This window comes from Nycticebus coucang, chromosome 18 (genome assembly GCF_027406575.1).
Source record: "Nycticebus coucang isolate mNycCou1 chromosome 18, mNycCou1.pri, whole genome shotgun sequence".
Classification (NCBI taxonomy): Eukaryota; Metazoa; Chordata; class Mammalia; order Primates; family Lorisidae; genus Nycticebus; species Nycticebus coucang.
In genome coordinates this window covers 17,399,890-17,424,277 of record NC_069797.1, presented here as the reverse complement: position 1 = coordinate 17,424,277, position 24,388 = coordinate 17,399,890, and the positions used below count along the sequence as shown (strand labels likewise).

The window sequence follows — 24,388 nt, the reverse complement described above, 5'->3', positions numbered from 1 at the left end:
AAATGTGCTCATTTCACCTTTCTTTTTGAAGGAGAGTTTTATTAGATATACAATTCTGTGTAGTTTAGTTTTTCTTTCATAAGTTATTTCCTTATCTTCTACTATTCAAAGTTTCTTATAATTTATATCTTTGTTCCTCTATATTTATGCACTGTTTCTCTTGGGTTGCTTTTACATGTAATAGAATTTTGTTAACCACTGATATTTTTTCAATTTGTTGATAATGTACTTAAGTGGGTTTTCATTTATTCCTCCCGCTTGGAGTGTTTACAGTTCTTGAGTCTGTTTTTCACCAAAATTGTGCAGTGTTTGTCAAATTATGATGTATTTGTCTGCTAATACATCTTTGTCTTTCAATGTCTGTGTTATTTCTTAGTCTTTTTTCTCTCTATTACTCGCCTTTTTTTAAAGTGTGCTAGAAGTTTATTTTTCTTTGACATAAAATAAATCTAATGAGTTAGCACTCTGGGGTTGGTATAACAGCTTTGAAATCAGGGACTCACCCAGATTCTTTTCTGAGTCTGTTCTTAGTGACTATTACTTCTTCTGATTAAATGTTACGTTTTCTGCTTCTTTGTATATCTAGTAATTTTTTATTGTATTCTAGACATGTTGGATGCCACTTGAAAATAAGGATATTATTTCCTTTAAAGAGTTTGATTTTTTGTTTGGCAAGAAGTTAACTTCCTCATGGATCACATTGATTTTGTTGAAACTCACTTTCAAGCTTTTTTTTTTTTTAGTGACGATCTAAAGAGAACTTACTTTAAAATTGAGCAGCTCTATCCTAAAACATGGCATTTCTGGGGTCTCAACTGAATCCCTGGGTTATCTGAAAGGACTTTTCATTATTTCTGGTAGAACTTTAACATCTTCCAGCACTATATGACCTACATAATTTCCATAATTTCCTACCTTAGAGATCCTATAACTATTCTGTCAGATGTTATAGATCCTTGACCTAAACATACATAGCTTAATACTCAAAGACTCGAGAGGACCCAGCCATCTCAGCAGCCCCAAACTCCAAATTCTGTTGTCTCTTCCCATCAAGTAGGATGCTGTAACTGAGCTCCACTATCCTGTGGCATGGTTTGGAAATTACCTTTGGGTAGAAAACCAGTAGTTATGAAGTTCCTCTTAAGTACCCTTATCTCAAAGATCACATCCCTGTACTGTCTGTTATGGAGTTGTCCCAAATAATTATTTCTTGTGCCATGTCCAGTTCTATAGTTGCTTGCATAGTCTCATTAGCAAGCTGAATAGCAAGCATAGTCTCATTCTTCTGCTTCATTGGGATAAGAAATCTGAACTATTTTTTTCTTATTTCACAGAAAATTCCAGTACATTTCTTCCTTAGACAGCAGAAGATTCGAGATAGTAAGGAAAGGTGATAGCTTGACAACAGGGAGGAGATAAGACAATTATGCACAACAATCATAAAAATTAAAAGTTGTAAATATAGAAGCAAAAAGGCATACACGTGTTAATAACATCTGAGAGCAGCTCTATATTGTCGCTGTGTTACGATTTGCATAATAATGGATTTTTAAGTCATTAAGAACATCTTCAATTCACTTAGGAAGGAAAAGTGTAGGGACTATATCTTGAAATTTAGAGGTGTGTCACTTAAAAGCAAGATCATAAGATTGTTTAAATCCAGGGGGATTTATAAAATGGCAGTACTTCCTAAAAGGGTACTAGCTAGAAAAGTTACTTCTGCAAGTTAGTTACTGCTTTCTCTGGAGATATCAAGTAATTGGAAAGTGTCTGTAAAAAAATCTTAATAATGAAAATGATGAAGAGTAGATGTAATGTCTGTCATTGCTAAGCATATAAGTCTTTTTCTCTTTCAAGTCCAAACCTTGTTACCATGGTACCATGGTGCTGCTTGGGCTCCACGGGTCAGGAACTGTCTTATGTGAAAGAGAAGAAGAAAGCGAGATAGAGACAGAGACAGAGATAGAGATCTGAGAAAGAGCGAGAAAGGCATTTGTTTACATGTTTTCCAAATCACTCAGCATAGTGATTTAGAAAACATATACCCATAATCTTTTAGTTAATATTACATGCCAACCCCCAAAACACTCTAGCTCATTTCTAAGAATTATCCAGGAAATGCTTTGTTTCTTTTCACCTCTTTCTTTAATTTTTTTTTTTTTTTTCTGAGACAGTGTCTCGCTCTGTCACCCAGGATAGAGTGCAGTCGTGTCATCATAGCTCACAGCAAAATCAAGCTTCTGGGTTCAAGTGATCCTCCTGTCTCAGCCTCCCAAGTAGCTGGACCTATAAGTGCCCACCAGCTAATTTTTATTTTTTGTAGAGATAGGGTCTTACTGTATTTCTCAGGTTGGTCTCCAACTCCTAGGCTCAAGTGATCCTCCTACTTCATCCTCTTGAATTGCTGGGATTATAGGCATGAGCCACTGTGCCTGCCTGGCCTGGACCTCAATTTTTGTATAAGCCTTGAGTCATAATGACCTCCACCATCAGCATTCCTCCTTCTGCTTAATCTAACCTCTGCTCTGATGCAGCCTCCTCTGCACTACGTAAGTCAGCATTTATGAAGCACATGCATTGTACCAACCAGTATTCCTCCGAGAAGGGGGGGTCATGACCCCATCCTCCTTCCTTGGGGATAGGGTGGCACCTTATAGCTGGCACATGGTCCAGCTCTGCATTCCTTTCAATCAATGACTATACTCAGAATGGATCCAATACACATATATGTAATAGCAAATTCTTTACAAGAAGGCTTTTTTCTCCACCTGTTGTTTTTCTTCCTACTGATGATTTTACTAGTTCTTTCATGTATTAGATGGAGTTTATATGCTTTCTTCTTTCTTTTGTAGGAAAATCTGGGTCTATTTTCAGCAGACCCAACATCCGACACATGGAAGACTTACATTGAGTATATTGATGACATGTTGCTGGATGGATTCTTTCTTGCTATCGAGTTCTCCCTCAAGTACCTCCTGGAGAACACTGGTACTTTCTGGCTCATGGATGTGGGGTTTATTGGAAATATAACAGTAACAGCATTTACTGAATTCAACTAAAGTGCAATTGAGTGCTCTGTGACTTCTCCCAAAACGTGGTGGACTATTTGTGAATGATACAGTAAAATAGCAAAGGTGTTCAGCTTCTAACTTGTTCAAAGAGAAAAAAATTTCTAACTCTTTAAAAACTCAGGTGATAAACCAGGCTCTAAGAGAGTGAAACACATAGCAAAAGTGAAAGCATAAAAGCAAATTTGATCTGAGTCCAGCTTCAGCAAAGAGGAGGGGAAGCTGGAGCCACAGCAAGCACTGTTAGTAATGAAGGCAGGCAGCTTCACACACTGACTCATGCGTGGCAATGGGAGAGGGGCATTCTGCACCTTCAAGCCTCATGGGCTTTATCTCTGCAGCCTTTGGACAACACAGAGAGGTTATGGCAGCCTGGTTAAAGGGAACAAACAGAAGTTTTTCCGTGTGAAAAAGAATCAGACAAGACGCAGGGAAGTAGGTAACTTTCAGAAGGAAAAGGAATGTTAAGAACATAATGGCATTCTTTCAAGCTGTTAAAAAAGTTAAGGGCTTAGAATTTGTGGTGGATAAATAGGGGCAAGGTGCACAGTGTCAAGGATACAGTGAGATCTAACCTCGGTTGGTAAGTGGTGAGATGCAAAGGGCAGAAGCATTCAGGATAAAAAGTCAAATGAAACGTTCACATTCTGGCAGATTCTGAGTTGCTTAGCGTGATTACTATGGAAGGATTAGTCACAGTGGAAAGGCAGAGGTGACGATTTTAAAGCCGTAGGATAAAAGTGAGATGAGAGTTTAAGATGTCAACTCCAACTCAAGGGTAGAAATCAAATGCAGAGTTAAAAATAAATAGAACAAAGCCAAGTGTCCAGATGTCCAGCCCATAGAAAGAGGTCACAGGCAGACAGCTAGGTTGAGAATACAGAGAGGTCCAGCTGAGTGTAGCTCAAATGGGCAGCCCTGTGGCCTGGATAGGTGGAGTGGCTGAGGTGTGAGGCATGGTCTTTGCATGCAGGATACGGAGGTGCTCCAAATCAAAGAAACTGGCAGCAGGACTCAGGGGATTTGGCATAGTAGCAAGATGGGAGGTCATCCTCTAGAGCCTGGGACACATAGCCAGTGAGGCATGGAAAACAGGCACTTAGACTGGAGAACTGGCTTCCAGAGACCAGCACAGCTAGTGTTCACCTTAGTGAACTGGCCAAACCCTCTCTGACACTGGAAGTTCAAGGGGTCTCATCACTTATCTCTCCCTAGGCAGTCTAGGAAGACACTTCAGCTATCCTTGGGTGCAGGCCATGCATGAAAGACGGCGCTGAAATATAGTAACTCCACCCTTGACCAGTGGCTGTATGGATGTCCTGATCTAGGCTGTCTGATGTCTGATGTCATGTGTCTTCTTCTGGGAAGGACAGAGTGAGGACAAGGGAGTGGAGAAAAGAGATGGTCGTCTTTCTCTAGGACTACCTCTATGCCAATGGAAGGGCTGAGGAACACATCTTTTTCATAACATAGAGGCCCTTCAAATTCTCCTTTGAGTGGGCAGGAGCTGGACTTAGCAGTTACCTGGGCTGAGCACTATAGACAAAATTTGAAAGGCATGGGTTATCTAAGCATAAGTGAAGGAGGCTGAAGAGGGTCACTAAAGAAGAAAATTATGGGGCCCCCTTGCAGTAGTCCCATTGGATGGCTTTTTCTTCCCTGGTCCAGTCTTGCCATTTTTGCCTCCTTGTGTTTGGTCAGGCCTATACCATTCCTGTGCTTGGCTTGGCCTTCATGTCCTCTCTTTAACCCAAACTGTCTCCATGGTTAAATGCTACCCAGTCCATAGGGGAAAGTTCTTCCTCCTCTTACCTGCTAAAATGATTTACTTGCACCAAGACTGTGGAACCACAACAGTCTGCCTTGAATGATAGTTATGCTGGTGTTATGTCCAATATTGGGATTAGGGCAGTGATTTTCAACCGGTGTGCTATGAGAAGATCATCGGTGTGCCATGAAAGATCATTAATTAAGTGCTCACTCTGGCAGCACATATACTAAAATTGGAACAATATAGAGAAGATTAGCATGTCCCCAGGATGTCCCCAAGGATGACATGCAAATTCTTGAAGCATTCCATATTTTTTTATGGCACACCTCTTGAGTGTGGGACACAACTATAAGAGGGATGCTACCTAACAAATGCAAACATTGTAACCTACTTGTTCGTACCCGCACATTAACCTGAAATAAAAGAATAAAATATAAAAAAAGTTTTTAAAAGATCATTAATTAAATTATTTTCTAAAGAAGTTCAAAGCACAGTAAGTGTATATATATATTTTTTTTTGCTCTTTTTTTTTTTGATCAACATAATTTATGTGTGCTGTCAAAGTTTAACTGTAGGGTCAAGTGTGCCATGAGATAAAAAAAGGTTGAGGGGGAGGAGACAAGATGGCTGACTGAAGCCAGCTCTCCACAGAGGCTCCCGTCCAGAAGGAGAGTTAAAGGACAAAAATTCAGCAAGTAACCTGGTGGATTTGAGCTGCACTAAGAGAGAAGGTTGTAGAATGCACGTCAACCCCGCTGAGGTGAGCTGCGACCACAAGGATACAAACAAAAGGTACAAAATCCATCACCAAGTGGACGGGAGTCCCCTCCCCCATGAGAACGGCTCAGAGTGCCCCACAAACAACCGGTCAGAGTTCAAAGGTCCTCCCACTACATTCCACGGGAGAGACCCCCTAAAAACTGGACCTACCTCCCCTACTAGGGTGCCACGGCGTCCTCCTGCCAGGCATAAAACTGTATAAACTGTATATAGTCTCTACCTGGAATTCTGAGCTCCCAGCGCTCCCCTTCGCTCACACTGGGGTCTGGAGGCCAGTCCTGGTCGGTCAGCGGAGAGGGGACTACATCGGAGTGGCAGTTCCCTGAGGCACAGTGCGACAGCCATCTTTTGGTGACAATACGGTCAGGCATAAAACTGTGTAAAGCTCTGTGTGTTCTCTGCCCGCAACCCCAGGCTCCCAGCGCTCCCCGCACTCTCCTCTGCTGTCGCTCCAAGGTCTGGAGGCCTGTCCCCCAGGGGTCCAGACCCTTGGGCGATTGTTCGAGGGGTGTAGACAGTGCTGGGCTGCAGCCTGTCGGTGCAGACTCTCAGGTACGGGAGCGGAGAGAGGACAGTTGGCCAGAGGGGAGCTACACCGGAGCAGCCGTTGCCCGAGCCATAAAGCAGCAGCCCTCTTTTGCTAGCAATACGGCTCACTACCGAATATTCTGAAGCCACACCCCCTGTCTCCCTGGGCAACCAGAGACTCTGAGTTTGCCTGAGGCAACTCCAACTTGCAAACCAGGGAAACTCCGAGGGTGGGGCTGACCCAGAGGTCCGCTTTACTAAACCTAAGATACACTGGCCCTCAGGGGATCGTCAGCCTATAGACAATACAAGAGCAAAGACAAGCTGATTTGGAGCTCAATTCAGCTTCTCTTCTGCAGGGGAACCGCAGAGTTGTTCTGTTCTGTTCTGTCAGTAACATTAATCAGGGGCGAAACGGACCTGAGTGAAAACCCCTCAACCTTCATCAAGCGCCCAAGGTTGTCAGGCCTCACCTCCTGCTGGAGAGAGGCAGAGCGCAGCAGCCTGGCAGACTTCCCTGTGATTCAGGCAGGTACAAACTCCTGGAGTACCGATTCACTACAGGCAACTGGGTCAGCCAACTGCAGGGCTATCAGTGACTGGATGTGAAGTGGTGCAAGGTGGGGAAGGAGGCAGCAACCTTCCCAGACTGATTTATTGGCTGGATGGCTTCTCCTGACTCCACGCAGCACTGGAGCAAGCCACACCAGAGTAGTCACCAGACCCCTGTGATCCAGTTCCCAGAGACCTCTTAGACTCTCTCACCTGAGACAGGTGCAGACTGAAACAATTGATTTGGACCTTTTTGAACTGAACCAATTGCCTGAGGACAAATCAGGTGGTGCCCTGGGTGCACGGTGGTAGGAAGGTTTGGTTTTACTTTTCCAATTGTTTGCCGGTGGGGGGGGGGTGACTTAATTGCTGATATTTCTCCACAGCTGAGACTTCAATCCAAAGTATCTGTTTCACTAGGGTGGAACAGAAACCAGCTGAAAACAAGACAGAACCACTTAGCCCCACCACACCAGACAGGGCCCCAGTTTCTCAGGCCACAACACTGTACAGGCCCTCAACAAAGCCCCAGGGGAAAAAATCAGAGGGAGTAAAACAACCATGGGGTGGAATCAGTGGGAAAACTCTGGTAACATGAATAACCAGAATAGATCAACCTCCCCAAGGAAAGATATGGCAGATGCAATTGAAGATCCCATTCATAAACAACTGGCTGAGATGTCAGCAATCGAATTCAGAATTTGGATGGCAGACAAGATTAACAAAGTGGAATTAGGAATTCGAGGAGAAATTCAAAAGTTGTCTCAAGAATTTAATAAATTTAAAGACAAAACCACCAAAGACTTAGACATGCTGAAGCAAGAATTTTCAGCCCTCAAACATATGAAAAATACAGTAGAATCCCTCAGCAACAGAATGGAGCAAGCAGAAGAAAGGATTTCTGACATCGAAGATAAAGCCTTTGAATGCTCCCAAACTCTCAAAGAGGAAGAGAAATGGAGAGCAAAAACAGATCATTCTCTCCAAGAGCTCTGGGATAATTCGAAGAAGGCGAATATCCGAATCATAGGGGTTCCAGAAACAGATGAAGTGGCCTCGCTGGGCACAGAGGCCCTTCTGCATGAAATTATGAAAGAGAATTTTCCAGACATGCCTAGAGATTCTGAAATTCAGATAGCGGACAGCTTGAGAACCCCAGCATGACTCAACCCCAATAAGACATCCCCCAGGCATATTATAATTAACTTCCCTAAAGTTAATATGAAGGAGAAAATCCTCAAAGCTGCCAGGAGAAAGAAAACCATTACCTTCAAAGGGAAGAATACTAGAATGACTGCAGATCTCTCTGCTGAAACTTTTCAAGCCAGAAGAGGGTGGTCACCGACTTTTAATCTCCTAAAGCAAAATAACTTTCAACCCAGGATCTTGTATCCAGCTAAACTGAGTTTCATTTCTGATGGAGAAATTAAATACTTTAATGACATTCATATGTTGAAGAAATTTGCCATAACAAAACCAGCTCTTCAGGATATTCTCAGACCTTTCCTCCATAATGACCAACCCAATCCTATACCACAAAAGTCAACTCACTCAGAAACTTCGGATCAAACTCCAAATTCCACACTGGCGAAAGGATTAAAAATGCCCACTGGACTTTTGAAAAACTCGATACCCAAAACTTCACCAGGCTTATCAATATTCTCCATTAATGTGAATGGCTTAAACTGTCCTCTAAAGAGGCATAGGTTAGCTGATTGGATACAAAAACTCAGGCCAGATATTGGTTGCATACAAGAGTCACATCTTAACTTAAAAGACAAATACCGACTCAGGGTGAAAGGATGGTCGTCCATATTTCAGGCAAATGGTAATCAGAAAAAAGCAGGTGTTGCAATTTTATTTGCAGATACAATAGGCCTTAAACTAACAAAAGTAAGGAAGGACAAGAATAGTCACTTCATATTTGTTAAGGGTAATACTCAATATGATGAGATCTCAATTATTAAAATCTATGCACCCAACCAGAATGCACCTGAATTTATAAGAGAAACTCTAACAGACATGAGCAACTTGATTTCCTCCAGCTCCATAATAATTGGACATTTCAACACTCCTTTGGCAGTGTTGGATCTATCCTCCAATAAGAAGCTGAGCAAAGAAATTTTAGATTTAAACCTAACTATCCAACATTTGGATTTAGCAGACATCTACAGAACATTTCATCCCAACAAAACTGAATACACATACTTCTCATCAGCCCATGGAACTTACTTCAAAATCGATCACATCTTAGGTCACAAGTCTAACCTCAGTAAATTTAAAGGAATAGAAATTATTCCATGCATCTTCTTGGACCACCATGGAATAAAACTTGAGCTGAGTAACAACAGGAATCTGCACACTCATACAAAAACATGGAAGTTAAATAACCTTATGTTAAATGATAGCTGGGTCAGAATTGAAATTAAGAAAGAAATCGCCAATTTTTTGGAACAAAACAACAATGAAGACACGAACTATCAGAACCTCTGAGACACCGCAAAGGCAGTTCTAAGAGGGAAATTTATAGCACTGCAAGCCTTCCTCAAGAGAACGGAAAGAGAGGAAGTTAACAACTTAATGGGACATCTCAAGCAACTGGAAAAGGAAGAACATTCCAACCCCAAACCCAGTAGAAGAAAAGAAATAACCAAAATTAGAGCAGAATTAAATGAAATAGAAAACAAAAGAATAATACAACAGATCAATAAATCAAAAAGCTGTTTTTTCGAAAAGGTCAATAAAATAGATAAACCTTTGGCCAACCTAATCAGGAAAAAAAGAGTAAAATCTCTAATCTCATCAATCAGAATCGACAAAGATGAAATAACAACAGACTCCTCAGAAATCAAAAAAATCCTTAATGAATATTACAAGAAACTTTATTCTCAGAAATATGAAAATCTGAAGGAAATTGACCAATACTTGGAAGCACGTCACCTTCCAAGACTTAGCCAGAATCAAGTGGAAATTTTGAACAGGCCCATATCAAGTTCAGAAATAGCATCAACCATACAAAACCTCCCTAAAAGGAAAAGCCCGGGACCAGATGGTTTCACGTCTGAATTCTACCAAACCTTTAAAGAGGAATTAGAACCTATATTACTCAACCTGTTCCAAAAGGTAGAAGGAAGAAGGAAGACTACCCAACACGTTCTATGAAGCAAACATCACCCTGATCCCCAAACCAGGAAAAGACCCAACAAGAAAAGAAAATTATAGACCGATATCACTAATGAATATAGATGCAAAAATATTCAACAAGATCCTAACAAACGGAATCCAGCAACACATCAAACAAATTATACATCATGACCAAGTCGGTTTTATCCCAGGATCTCAAGGCTGGTTCAATATATGTAAATCTATAAATGTAATCCAGCACATAAACAAATTAAAAAACAAAGACCATATGATTCTCTCAATCGATGCAGAAAAAGCTTTTGATAATATCCAGTATCCCTTCATGATTAGAACACTTAAGAAAATCGGTATAGGGCGGCGCCTGTGGCTCAGTGAATAGGGCGCCAGCCCCATATGCCGAGGGTGGCGGGTTCAAGCCCAGCCCCAGCCAAACTGCAACATAAAAATAGCCGGGCATTGTGGCGGGCGCCTGTAGTCCCAGCTGCTCAGGAGGCTGAGGCAAGAGAATCGCGTAAGCCCAAGAGTTAGAGGTTGCTGTGAGCCGTGTGACTCCACGGCACTCTACCGAGGACGGTACAGTGAGACTCCATCTCTACAAAAAAAGAAAAAAGAAAATCGGTATAGAAGGGACATTTCTTAAACTGATAGAGGCCATCTACAGCAAACCCACAGCCAATATCATATTGAATGGAGTTAAATTGGAATCATTTCCACTCAGATCAGGAACCAGACAAGGCTGCTCATTGTCTCCATTGCTTTTTAACATTGTAATGGAAGTTTTAGCCACTGCAATTAGGGAAGAAAAGGCGATCAAGAGTATCCATATAGTGTCAGAAGAGATCAAACTTTCACTCTTCACAGATGATATGATAGTATATCTGGAAAACACTAGGGACTCTACTACAATACTTTTAGAAGTGATCAAGGAATACAGCAGCATCTCAGGTTACAAAATCAACCTTCATAAATCGGTAGCCTTTATGTATACCAACAACAGTCAAGTTGAAAAAACAGTTAAGGACTCTATCCCATTCACAGTAGTGCCAAAGACGATGAAATATTTGGGAATTTATCTAACAAAGGACGTGAAAGATCTATATAAAGAGAACTATGAAACTCTAAGAAAAGAAATAGCTGAAAATATTAACAAATGGAAAAACATACCATGCTCATGGCTGGGAAGAATCAATATTGTTAAAATGTCTATACTACCCAAAGCAATATATAATTTCAATGCAATCCCTATTAAAGCTCCACTGTCATACTTTAAAGATCTTGAAAAAACAATACTTCATTTTATATGGAATCAGAAAAAACCTCGAATAGCCAAGACATTATTCAGAAATAAAAACAAAGCAGGAGGAATTATGCTACCAGACCTCAGACTATAGTACAAATCAATAGTGATCAAAACAGCATGGTCTTGGCACAAAAACAGAGAAGTAGATATCTGGAACAGAATAGAGAACCAAGAGATGAATCCAGCTACTTACCGTTATTTAATCTTTGACAAGCCAATTAAAAACATTCAATGGGGAAAATATTCCCTATTTAACAAATGGTGCTGGGTGAACTGGCTGGCAACCTGTGGAAGACTGAAAGTGGACCCACACCTTTCACCATTAACTAAGATAGACTCTCACTGGATCAAAGATTTAAACTTAAGACATGAAAGTATAAAAATACTAGAGGAGAGTGCAGGGAAAACCCTTGAAGAAATCGGGATGGGCGAGTATTTTATGAGGAGGACCCCCAGGGCAATTGAAGCAGCTTCAAAAATACACTACTGGGACTTGATCAAACTAAAAAGCTTCTGCACAGCTAAGAACACTGTAAGTAAAGCAAGCAAACAGCCCTCAGAATGGGAGAAGATATTTGCAGGTTATGTCTACAAAGGTTTAATAACCAGAATCCACAGAGAACTCAAACGCATTAGCAAGAATAGAACAAGGGATCCCATCGCAGGCTGGGCAAGGGATTTGAAGAGAAACTTCTCTGAAGAAGACAGGCATGCGCCCTTCAGACATATGAAAAAATGCTCATCATCTTTAATCATCAGAGAAATGCAAATCAAAACTACTTTGAGATACCATCTAACTCCAGTGAGACTAGCCTATATCACAAAATCCCAAGACCAGAGATGTTGGTGCGGATGTGGAGAAAAGGGAACACTTTTGCACTGCTGGTGGGAATGCAAATTAATACATTCCTTTTGGAAAGAGATATGGAGAACACTTAGAGATCTAAAAATAGATCTGCCATTCAATCCTGTAATCCCTCTACTGGGCATACCCAGAAGACCAAAAAGCACATCATAACAAAGATATTTGTACCAGAATGTTTATTGCAGCTCAATTCATAATTGCTAAGTCACGGAAGAAGCCCAAGTGCCCATCGATCCATGAATGGATTAATAAATTGTGGTACAGGTACACCATGGAATATTATGCAGCCTTAAAGAAAGATGGAGACTTTACCTCTTTCATGTTTACATGGATGGAGCTGGAACATATTCTTCTTAGTAAAGTATCTCAAGAATGGAAGAAACAGTACCCAATGTACTCAGCCCTACTATGAAACTAATTTAGGGTTTGCACATGAAAGCTGTAACCCAGTTACAACCTAAGAATAGGGGGAAGGGGGAAAGGGAGGGGAGGGAGGGGGAGGTGGGTACAGGGAAGGGGATTGGTGGGATTACACCAGCAGTGCATCTTACAAGGGTATATGTGAAACTTGGTAAACAGTCTGTAAAGCTAGTGAATGATGCCCCATGATCATATCAATGTACACAGCTATGATTTAATAAAAAAAAAAAAGGTTGAAAGATACTGGATTAGGTCACGTGTCAACATGGTAAAAGTCTCATATAGTCAAAACATTCTCTAAAGTTTTTAAATTCTATAAATTATATTCAACTTTGTCTATTAGTTTATAAACATATAATATATATGGTAATAGAGAATATATCATGAGTACCTACGTAAAACATAATTTAGGTGTTTTTATAGAACTGTTTTATAATAGCAGTACAATTGCTGTGCTACTGGGAAATTTGTATTCCCTTCAGTCAAATGTGCTTTTGATAGGACCCTCCTGCATCCAATGCTGCAAACTTGTCATCCCTCCATTGTTGAAGATAAAGCCCTAGTCTCACATGCCTTTGAGGATCATGACGTATTTTAGTTAGGCTGAATGGCTAAGCTGTGGTAACAAACATTCCATCAGTCATGGGGCCTAAAGGACAAGGAGGGCTACCCCCCCATGTAAAAGTCCAAGGTGAATGTTCCAGTTTGGTGGGCAAGTTCCTTCCATGCCATGGCCCCACCTCTCTGGAGGGCCCTGTCCTGTCCATTTCTGTGGCTGACCTGGCTCACTGCCACACCTGGGCTCTGATCTGCGTAAGGGAAGAGAGAGCACAGAGAAGGCTGCCCTGCTGTCACGAGGGTGGCATCACATCTTCCCACACCCCCTGAGGAGGAAATCACGTACACCACCGACCTAACTGTAAGTAGGGCAAGGAATTCAATCACACGCCCAGGCATAATTCTGTTTCTAGGGAATAAGAGGACAGTAGATTTCAGTGAGAAGCCTCCACTTCACCTATGCTACCCAGCTCATGCTAGGCTTCTAAATATTTCTATAGCCAGAAAGATCTATGAAAATAAGTGGTTATAATAAAAGTTTAAGTGTATACTTAGAGCATCTTGCTCCATGCTATATTTTGATTTAAATTTCACAAGGCAAGTTGGTCTAGCAAGTAATCAGGAATTTGTTATTTGTTTTTTAAATTTTGATCACTATGAGACTACACAATTAAAATATGTTGGTTTTTAAGGAGCAAAATGGGTAGGATTGTAATTTCTCTTTTCCAACCGCCCCGTTGGAACTGTGTGGTTTGTGCCTAGGAAGAAATCAGCTGCTTCCCAAAAGTGGGCTCTGAAAACTCAACCTGTTCTCAACCCTGGCCAGTGTCACCCCTCAGGAGGCATTTGAGAATGTGAAAGGGAACCAGCTTGAGTAGATCAGTTACTAGCATGTGCTTAGGGAGGACAAGAGTAAATGTCCTGTGGTACCCAGGAGAGCTCTGCACAAGAATGGGCCTCTGCAAAACGCCCATGGTTTTCCTGTTGAGAAATGCTGCAGGACCATCACCCTCCCCTTTTCTGGAGTGTTAGCAAATTTTACATTTCCATTTTCCTACACTGTAACAGCTTCTCCAAAGGAGAGCGATGGCACGTGTGCCTTTGGAACGACACCCTACTTTGCCCATTTCATTAATTCTAGTTTTGCGTATTTCTCTTTTTTTTTTAGAGTGTAAGGCAGGACTCAGCCCAATATTTGAAGCACAACTGTGCCTCGCCATCCCAGAATTAGTTTTCCATCCGTCGCTGGACTCCGGCGTGAAAGGGGGCTTCTACGACATCGTCGAGGGTCTCGTAACTAGCATTTTTGGGATCTCATCTCTGGTGCCCCGGCTTTCCCCACAAAACGGCTCTCCTCTCTATCAGGTACTGGGTCCGAGACCCCGGGCCCTCCCAGCCGAGCCCAGAGCTCCCGGCCAAGCGCTGGCCCAGGAGTAACCTGCCTGCTGCTGTCCCTCTCGCAGGAGGACCTGGAGGCCATGGCCGACCTGGCGAGCATGCGGGGCGAGCTCCTGCAGCGGGTGCGGGGCGTGATGGCCCTCGGCTGTGCCTATCGGGACTCCTTCAGCCAGTACGCCTACCTGTACCTGGAGGACCGCGCCGAGGCTCTGGGTCAGTTTCTGGTGTATAGGCACGTCCTCACCCCCGAGGAGATGGAGGCCCTCGCAGACGACGGCATCCCGGAGAGCCCTCCACTGCTCGCGCACTTCAAAGCGCAAATCGACTCCTATGAACAGCTCTATGAAGAGGTGAGCAGGCTGGAGCCGGTCAGGGTGTTGGATGGCTGGATGAAAATTGACATTCGACCCTTCAAGGTGTCTCTGCTGAATACAATTAAGAGGTGGAGTCTCACCTTCAAGCAGCATCTCGGGGACCACGTGGCTAACAGGTAATCGCCGGTAATCACTTTCTTCCAGCCCCCTAAGCTGCTAGGCGGACCCTGCTTTTAATCTTCTTCCTACTTCCCCCCGAGGTATGTTGGTTAAATTAAAAATGAAAACTGCTCATTGGAGTTCTGGGTTTTTGAACACCATGATAACTTAAGTCCTGCCCTTTTCTCTGTTCACTAGATAAGGCTTCTTTGTCTTACTTCCATTTGGTGCCCAGCTGTGGCAGAGACCCAGTGAGCAGTAAACAATGTTAGCAACAGTCACAGCAGGCCCAGCCTCCTCCCAGCTCCGACTGTGCAGGCTCTTTAAGCCTGGGAAGCAGAGCGGGTTGAATGGGCTTTTTAGATTTGATTCTACCCCTTACTCCTCATCTCAGATTATCCAGCTGGACGATGTAGAAGTCACTCAAACCCATACTCTTGAGAGCTGGTCTGTGCCATTCTAGCCAACAACAGGTCAGATCTAAAATTCTGTCAGTCCCACCATGAACCTAGGTGCTCCCCAGGCTGGCACTAGGCTCTCCCACCCAGAGCTTCATCCTCTGAATGAATAATCCAGTTGATCAACCGTTTCCTGCTCACTTCACCTTAGCCATAGTCTCTCTCACGTCGCAGCTGCCTCACTCTAACCTGCAGCCACGTACAGAAAGCGGAAATGGCAGAATGGAGGATTTTCTCTATCTACAAATAAACTCCCAGAGTCATTGCCAGGGCAGTATTTGCCTACTCTAGAAAACTCCAGGAACGCATTATGGTGATGTTTTAAATAAGGCTTCCAGCGTGTCCAGCCAATTTTCCATATGCGTGAAAGCTTTTGCTCAGAAAAAGCTTTGCCAGAGGCAAGAAGAGAAAATGCTGGTGGGAGGTAGGCTGTTAACAGGTACCCCAGAATGGAGTGCTGTTAGAGGGACAGCTCCTCTGGGGTCCCCCTCGGTTGCTAAGTCGGAGGACATGGTGATGCGTTTTAAAATGTAGGTTTTGTTATTATTTGGGTGTGGCAAGGCCATAAATCTGGAGATGACTGCCATCGAAAAGATGAGATTGTTGCAGGTCCCAAGAGAAGGGGCATGCCATACCACACAGGGCCACACGGGGTGCACCAGGGCCCATCAGGGCAGGGATGTGGAGAGGAAATGCAGGCCTTACTGTGGGTTTGCGGGAAGGGACATTTAGGATGGAGAGTCTGGATAATTTCAGCAGAATCTAAAACTGTTTGTACACTCCTGGGATGATTAGAGCAGAGGGATAGGGACATGAGTGCCCCACAGAGGAGGCAGGGGGACTCTGAACTGGTCCGTTTGCAGATGAAAGATGTGCTCACAGACCAGCCTCTGCTCTCTGTGGGAGTTTGCAAGGGGCAAACTCCTTTGTTTTGTGATCAAAAACAAGTGGTCAACACAGGGTGTGAACCCTATATGGCTGACCGCAGCCGCCATGGACATCCACAGGGTACAGGGCCAGGTTTCAGAAGATCTCACCAGTTTACCAGGATGAATATATGGTAGTGGTAGAGAGGTTAAGAGCCCCTAGTCCACATCTTTGAACCCCTATTTCCTTAGCTCTGAGAGAAGACTGACTGTCTAAGGTGACTTCCAGCTTTAATGGTTGGTGGTTCCATAAACACTGTAGGGAAATGTTTCATTGTGTGTTCAAGGATTAGATAAAATAGAAACAATAAGAAAAAAGAAAACCATTTATTACTGAGTGTCTACTCTGTGGGTGTAAGGAGGAGGTATGCACCTTCCCTTTGTGGGTCAGGATGAGCCCTACCTGGCCTTGTGCGTACACACTCCAGTCACTGCTGGAAGTCCAGCCCCCTTTGCTGTATAAACTCATCCCCACTCATTTCACTGCCCGAATCCGGCTCAGCCCCTCTGGGCCCTTGCACTGAGGCTCAGTGGCTTTCAGCAGCAAATGCCCACTGCCCCTTTGTCTTCTCTCATCTTCTCACCTTTCTGCTCTAACTGAAATTCCCTGTAAGGACACTGCTTCCCTCAGCCCTCCCACCTGGAGGCTGATTTTCCTCATCTTAACCCCAGGCCTGGGGGTGTGCAAGGTGTACTTCTCAATGCTTTGTGCATCTCATTTCACCATCCTCCACCTTCAAAATCGCCAGCTCCTCCGATGTGCCCACAAGTACCAGCAGTTCTTACCCAAGTCACTTGCCAAACCCAAAGTCATTCTTCCTCGTTGTGGGTCTCATTGTCTGGATCACAGTCTTCCCCTCCCACCTTTCTGCTGAGAGTCACCCTCCATGATGCAGCAGCCACAGAGAATTTCCACTGCACCTGCCTTTTATTTTGTTGACCTCCTCGCCCCAATGCCCTTTCCCTCTGCTATTTCTCTGCTGCCTGTTTCTATGCTGTGTTCTTGCTGGACCGAGGGAAAGATGCGGAGGTGATCACTCTGCCCTCAAAAGCTCAGGCGGAAGCCTGCTGTTCTCTGACTCCCACCTGGTACCTTTCCACCTCACTGGCAACAATGCCACACAGAATTCTTCAGATCCGTCAGGATTTCCAGCCACAGACTCCTTTCTCTCTGTGTGTGTGTCATCCTTGATCCGGCTTCCCTCCTATTTCCCCCTTGTAGAACCCTGACCCTGTTTACAAACCCAGTGATCCACACCTGTACCTGAGCCCTTCATCTTTGATGAAGCAAAAATCAAACCATTCTTCTGACCAATTCTACATTAAATTTATGAAGGTAAAATTCAAGCAGTCCCTCCACATTTTCCCAAACATGTCCCAGCTCTCCCAGTCTCCAGTTTCCTCTCTCCTAAAGTTTCAAATATCCTCTCCTCCCATACGACACTGCTTCTCATTTCACGGGAAATCAGGAGGAGTCATGAAAGAACAAATTCACTGCTTCACCAACAGCTCAACCCACCTGCATGTGAAACCGTGCATTCAGCTACCTCGGCTGTGGCAGTGGATCAGGGGTCCCTGCTTCCGTAAATCCAACGTCATTCCTCTCACCGTAGGACTTCCCTCCATAAGTATTCCCTATGTTCAACATTTTCAATTTTCCCTTATAATTTCTTAGCAGCAAGTGAGCATATTGTCATATCTGCCATGTTAAAAAAGAGAAGTGAACATGGTCCCACAATGGCCTTCCAGCTACAATACGATTTTTGTGCGTACTCTTTATAGCAAAATTTCCCCAAAAGTTTTCTTCATTTGATTTCTTTGCTTCTTTACCCCCCCATTCACTCTTCACAAAAAGTTATATTGTAAAATATAACATACATATAATTTGGAGAAAAAAATTTAAAAATACTTACATTTGCATTATTTAGCAAAAAAACAGAACATACATGCATGTAAATATGTATATACACACATAAACGTATATGTAACTTTGCATTAAAACTTTCTAAACCATGATTATATCAATGTACACCGCTATGATTTAATAAAAAAAAAAGAAAGAAAGAAAAAACTTTCTAAAAATAACTTTTATTACCAAGTAATTTAATTTGGAATTTTTATTTATTTGTTATTTTAGATCCTACCACTATATTTTAAAAACTTTATAAAAATGAAACTATTGTATACTATATATTTTTCTGTGTCTTACTTCTTTTACTCAGCATTATGTTTGAGATTTATTCATGTTGAAAATGTGGCAGTTCATTTTCACTGCTATACAGTGTTCCATTAGAAGAATATATCACAACTTTCTGTCCATTTTATGGTTGGCGAGCATTTGAGTTGCTTCCTCGTTGATATTGATAGGGTTACTAGGAGCACTCTCACGTGTATTGTGGAGTACTCGGGCAAACATTCCCTTAGCTCCATGATTATCTCCGTGGCACACTGGTGCGCCGTGAGAGGATCTCAGAGGTGCCAGAAAAATTTTAAGGAACATTAATTAAATTACTTTTGAAAGACGTTCAAAGCTTAGTGAGCATATTCATTTTTTTTACTCTTTTTTTTATCAATGTAATTTAAGTGTGCGACAGAAATTTAACTTTAGGTTCAAGAGTGCCATGAGATTAAAAAGAAAAAGAAAGGTTGAAAAATACTACTTTAGGGTATATGCCCAAAAGCAGAATTGCTGAGTAAAGAGTGCATATATAATGCCAAACCCTGTCCCAGATAGAGGCTGTCATGTGTGAAAATGCCTGTGGCCCAACCTCCTTAATACCTGTTTAATCCTGGCTTCTGTAGTGGGAGTGGTGGTATCTCACTGTGGTACATATTTTGCTTTATTCTGAGTATGAATGAAGTGGCTCATCTTTTATGTTTTGTGGGGTAATATGTTTCCTGTTTTGTGCCTATTCATGTCTGTTGCCCATTTTTCCATTGGACTTTATTTTTTCCTTTCTGATATTTAGGAGTTACTTAAATATTCTATATCTCATCTTTTGTTATTGTATATACTTACAAACATAGTCTACTATTTTGTGCCTGTCTTTCCATACCATTTACGATGTACTTGGATGAGCAGGTCTTAATTTCAATGTAGGCAAATGTGTCCAACTTTTCCCTTGAATTGCTCTTCTTTTATCTCGTTAAATAGATCCTTTCTCTTTTGTCCTGAGAGCCTAATGATACTCTCCTATATTCTCCCCTAAAAGTTCTAAAATTTTATCTTTTACATTAAGTAGTCCCTTGTCTATCACTGCATGGACATGAATAAGTCCTTATTAGTATAGCTTTGTCATAAATCCTTTTTTATCTAACAGGGCAAGTCTCCACCTGGTTCATTTTTGTCAGAAATGTCTTGGCAATGCTTGGCCCTTACTATTTTATATGAATTTTAATCATCAGTTTGCAGAAGGAAAGGTCTGTTGAGATTTTGATTATACTTGCAGTGACTGTCAATTTTCGTGCAACTGTCATCTTTACAGTATTGAGGATTCCAGTCAAAGAACATGTGCTTTCTTCATTTATTTATATCCTTTTTAGTGTGTGTCAGTGCAATTTCGTAATGGTTGCCTTTAAAATAATTTACCTGTCTTTGTTAAAATTTATTCCTCAGCATTTTATTTTTTGGTTCATAGTATGAATGATATTTTATTTTATTTATTTATTTTTTTGTAGAGACAGAGTCTCACTGTACCGCCCTCGGGTAGAGTGCCGTGGCGTCACATGGCTCACAGCAACCTCTTAACTCTTGGGCTTCCGCGATTCTCTTGCCTCAGCCTCCCAAGCAGCTGGGACTACAGGCGCCCACCACAACGCCCGGCTATTTTTCTGTTGCAGTTTGGCCGGGGCTGGGTTTGAACTCGCCACCCTCGGCATATGGGGCCGGCGCCCTACTCACTGAGCCAAAGGCGCCGCCCTGAATGATATTTTAAAATCAGATTTTCTGAGGAAATGGAATTGACTTTTGTATATTGATTTTGTATCGGGACGTTCTGCTAAATTAATTTATTCATTCTTGTAATTCATCTGAATACTCTTTGGGGTTTGTTATGTACATAGTTATCATCTGCAGATTTATGGTAATTCTATTTCTTCCTTCTCAGTCTTTACGCATTTTGTCTCTATTTCTTATTTTACCACACGGACTAGGACTTCCAATAGAACGTTGAATAAAAGTTGTGATAACAGACATCCTTGTCTGGTCTCTGATCTTAAAGGTGTGTTTTCAATGTTTCGCTGCTAAGTGTAATATTTGCTGTATGGTTTTGTGAATTCTCTTCACCTTATTTTAAAAATGCTCTTCTATTTCTAACATGTTAGGCGTATTTAGCACAAATTTTCTATCAAGTGCTTTTTCAGATAATTCAGGTTTTTTTCCTCAAAGTGTCAAAGTGGTAAATGTCTTATTTGGTTTCTAATTATTAACCCAAACTTTTGTTACTGAGATACCCAACACAAAATATTATCTTTGCCAGTGTATCTCCTGATTGGTTTTGTTCCCAATTTTTTTTAACATTGCTGCACCTATGTGAGATTGGCCTTCAGTTCTCCTTTTTTATACTGCCTGTATCTGATTTTGGTTTTATTATTTTGCTAGCTTCATACCACAAAAAGTAATCCTTGTTTGTTCTCTGGAAGAGCTGGTGTAATATGGAAATTCTCTATCCTTGAAAGTTTGATTTAATATCTCCTATTAAGCCATCTGGGCTTGGGATTTTTTTTGCAAGAAGATTTTAAACCTGTAATTTCTTTAATGGTTATAGGGATATTAAAGTTTTTTATTCATTAATGTCATTTTTATTAGTAAATCACATTTTATAAGAATGTATCCATCTTAAGTAAATCTTCAAATTATTGTCATAAGATTTATAATAGTCCCTCCCTGTTTAATCTCTGCAAAGGCTACAGTTGTGACTTTCGTTTTTATTCATTTTTATTAGTGGTTTCTGGCTTCCTCTCTTGATTATTTTTTTCAGACAAAAAAACTATCTTAAAAATTCATTGGTCTTTTGTATGATAGTATGATTTTTGTTTCAATGAATTGTTAAGCTTATTATTTCCTTTTACTACTTCCTTCTGTTTTGTTTTTCCATTCTTTGTATAACTTAAGATAGACACTTTGCTTCTTAAATTTAAATCTTCTGTCTTTGCTAACATTTAAAGTTATAAATCCCCTTCTATATATAATTTTGCCGCCTTCTCACAAGTTTCAGTATATTATATTTTTGTTTCAATTTAGTTCTATTTTTAATATCTACTTTAATGTGTTTAGATTTTTAAAAATTCACAAACATGAGGTTTTTCTAGTTATATTTCCACTATTAATTTTCAGTTCAATTGCAGTATCGCCAGAGAATGTGATATATTAATAACAAGCGTCAGACATTCGTTAAAGTTTGTTTTATTCACTATGTATAGTCAGTTTTTATAAATATGCTGGACACATTTGGAAAGCATATGCATCCTTTAACTACTAGATATAATGTTCTGTGCATGCCCATTTTAACAAGCTTGTTCATTCTGTTCAAATCTACTGTATCTTCATCGCCTTTTTTTTTCCTTTTTTAAATTTAAGATTAATATGAGAGTGCAAAGGTTTAGGTTACATTGTTTTCAATGCTAAGGTAAAGTTCAATTTGTAGTTGAGCCCTTCACCCAAGGGGCCCACTGAACGTACTGATATTGTGCACTTTAGGTGAGATCCCGCCACTCTCCCTCCCTCCTCCCCGCTCGTCTCCCCTCTCCCTTCCAAGAATATACTTATATTTTTTCTTTCCTGTGGGCATGTTGCAAACTAATACAACCTGTGGGGAAGTACAGAGAATCCTTCACTGCCTTTTTTTTTAATCTGCTTAATTTGTCAATTATTGAGATAACAGTGTTAAAAATCTTCCCCTTTGATAGTGTATTATCAATTTCTCCTTGTAATTCTGTCAATTTTTGTTTCATATATTTTAAGATATGTTACATGGGCATACAGAGTTTGACTTTTGAACCTCTCATCCAGACATTAAAGATCTTTGTCACTCACTATGTTTCTCCTAAGGAAAATCTCTTTTATCTTATGTTAATATAACCAAACCAATTTTTCTTTGTGTGATATTTGCCCACTGTGTATCTTTTTATCTTTTGGCTTTCAGCATTTCTGTGCCCTTACACTAGGAGACATTTCTATAATCAGCATAGGTCTGAACTGTCTAATCCACTTTAACAATATATATCCTTTGGCTCGGCACCTGTGGCTCAAGCAGCTAAGGCGCCAGCCACATGTACTTGAGCTGGCGGGTTCGAATCCAGCCTGGGCCCGCCAAACAACAATGACAGCAGCAACCAAAAAAATAGCCGGGCATTGTGGCGGGAGCCGTAGTCCCAGCTACTTGGGAGGCGGAGGCAGGAGAATCGCTTGAGCCCAGGAGTTGGAGGTTGCTGTGAGCTGTGATGCCACAGAACTCTACCCAGGGTGACAGCTTGAGGCTCTGTCTCAAAAAAAAATAAATAAAATAAATAAATAAATATATATATATATCTTTTAACTGGATGGTTTTATTCATTAACATTTATTGTGCTATATTTATTTGGGGTTTTTTAATGATATAATTTTTAAATTTCAGATTAATGTGAGGGTACAAACGATTGAGTTACAGTGTTTGCATTTGTTAGGTGAAGTCTGTGGTAGTTGCGTCCCACACCCAAGAGGTGTGCCATGTACCCTTACATAGTGCCTATTAGAGAGGAACACACTGACCCCCCTTCCCTTCCCCCCAGCTTGAATTGAGTTGACTTTTTCTCTTATGTAGGTGTGTATTGGTTTGATAGCTGGTTTTATATTAGCATTGACTACATTGGATACTTGCTTTTCCATTCTTGTTATGCTATTTTTTAATTGAAATCCTACCATTTTTTTTACTTTGCACTTGTTATTCTTTGTCTTTTTCCTCTTTTCTTGCCTACTTTTAGGTGGAATTTTTTTTCCTGTTTTCTTTCATTTTTCCCTTTCCATTCCAATTTTTCCCTCTGCTAGCTCGAATGTTGTGCTAGTAGTTCTACTGCTGTAATGGTTATCATTCCTGTTTTAATAAGCATCCTTAAAATGAATAAATGTATCAGTATTTTTACTCTCGTCACAACCAACACAAAGACTGAAGACTATTTCAATCTCATTGCTCATTCATCAAATTATATTCTATCATTCCTAATAATTTAGATGGTTTTCTATTATTTATTTAAAGCTCCTCCCAAATTATACCTTATTTTTAATATTTATACATCCAAAGTTTCATGTAGATTTACTAACATATTTACCAGTTTCTTTCTATAGTACAGATCTGCTACTGAGGTATAGCCATCAGAAGTTCCCTTAGTAAGGGTCTATTGATGGAACTCCCTCATTGATTCCTTTTATTTAGTTTGCCCTATTCTTGAAAAAAACCGCTTTATAGAAGAGAGAATTCTAGAGTAACATAAATGCTCTTCGGTGACTGAAAACCTTATTCTGCTGTGTGCTGGCTCCCGCCCATCTTTGCTGCTGAGTACTCAGATACCAGTATGGATGTTCTAGTTTCTTCTGATTATGGAACTCTGTCTTTGCTTTGAAACTAATTTTGAGGTTTTTCTTTTCCTTTTGGTAATTTTCGGTTTTATATTGAAGTATTGAGGTGAGGGTTTTTTATATCCACTCTGCCTGGGATTTCTCAGGCTTTCATGATCTTACATTTAAGTGTCTTTCAGCAGTTCAAGAAAATTCTCAGCCAGACATGCCTCAAGTGTTACTTTTTGCCTATTCTTACTATTTTCTCCTTCTGGAGCTTATACGTGTATTACATTTATGCAAGATCTTTTACTATCTCGTATGTCTTTTAGTAACTTGCATAGTTTTCATTTTTCTTTGTTTTTCTGCACTGCTGTTTAGATAACTTCTCCACGTTCACCATACAGCAGTTTAATTCTCTTTCGGCTTTGTCTTAAACCTCCAGTTTAATAAACTCAATTGAAATTTAAGTTTTAATTATATTTTCTATTTTTAGATCTTCTACTTGGTTGTGTTACAATTCTGCTTCCTTGTTTTTATACTCTCTTGCTTTTTCTCAAATTCCAAGCCCTTTTTCAAGTTTCAGAATACATTAACGTGTATTAGAGGATGATCT

The 24,388-nt window shown here is 40.9% G+C and overlaps 1 protein-coding gene and 1 pseudogene across 1 annotated transcript in view; both read left to right on the top strand.

Annotated features, from left to right (window-relative positions):
- Window positions 1-24,388, top strand: part of DNAH9 (dynein axonemal heavy chain 9) — a 377,510-nt gene that overhangs the window by 67,942 nt on the left and 285,180 nt on the right. Inside the window, exons 15-17 of the mRNA XM_053569797.1 lie at window positions 2,853-2,988; window positions 14,155-14,351; window positions 14,450-14,874. Coding sequence (XP_053425772.1) covers window positions 2,853-2,988; window positions 14,155-14,351; window positions 14,450-14,874 — 758 coding nt within the window. The remainder of the gene's footprint in view (window positions 1-2,852; window positions 2,989-14,154; window positions 14,352-14,449; window positions 14,875-24,388) is intronic.
- Window positions 5,042-5,154, top strand: LOC128571366 (uncharacterized; annotated as a pseudogene).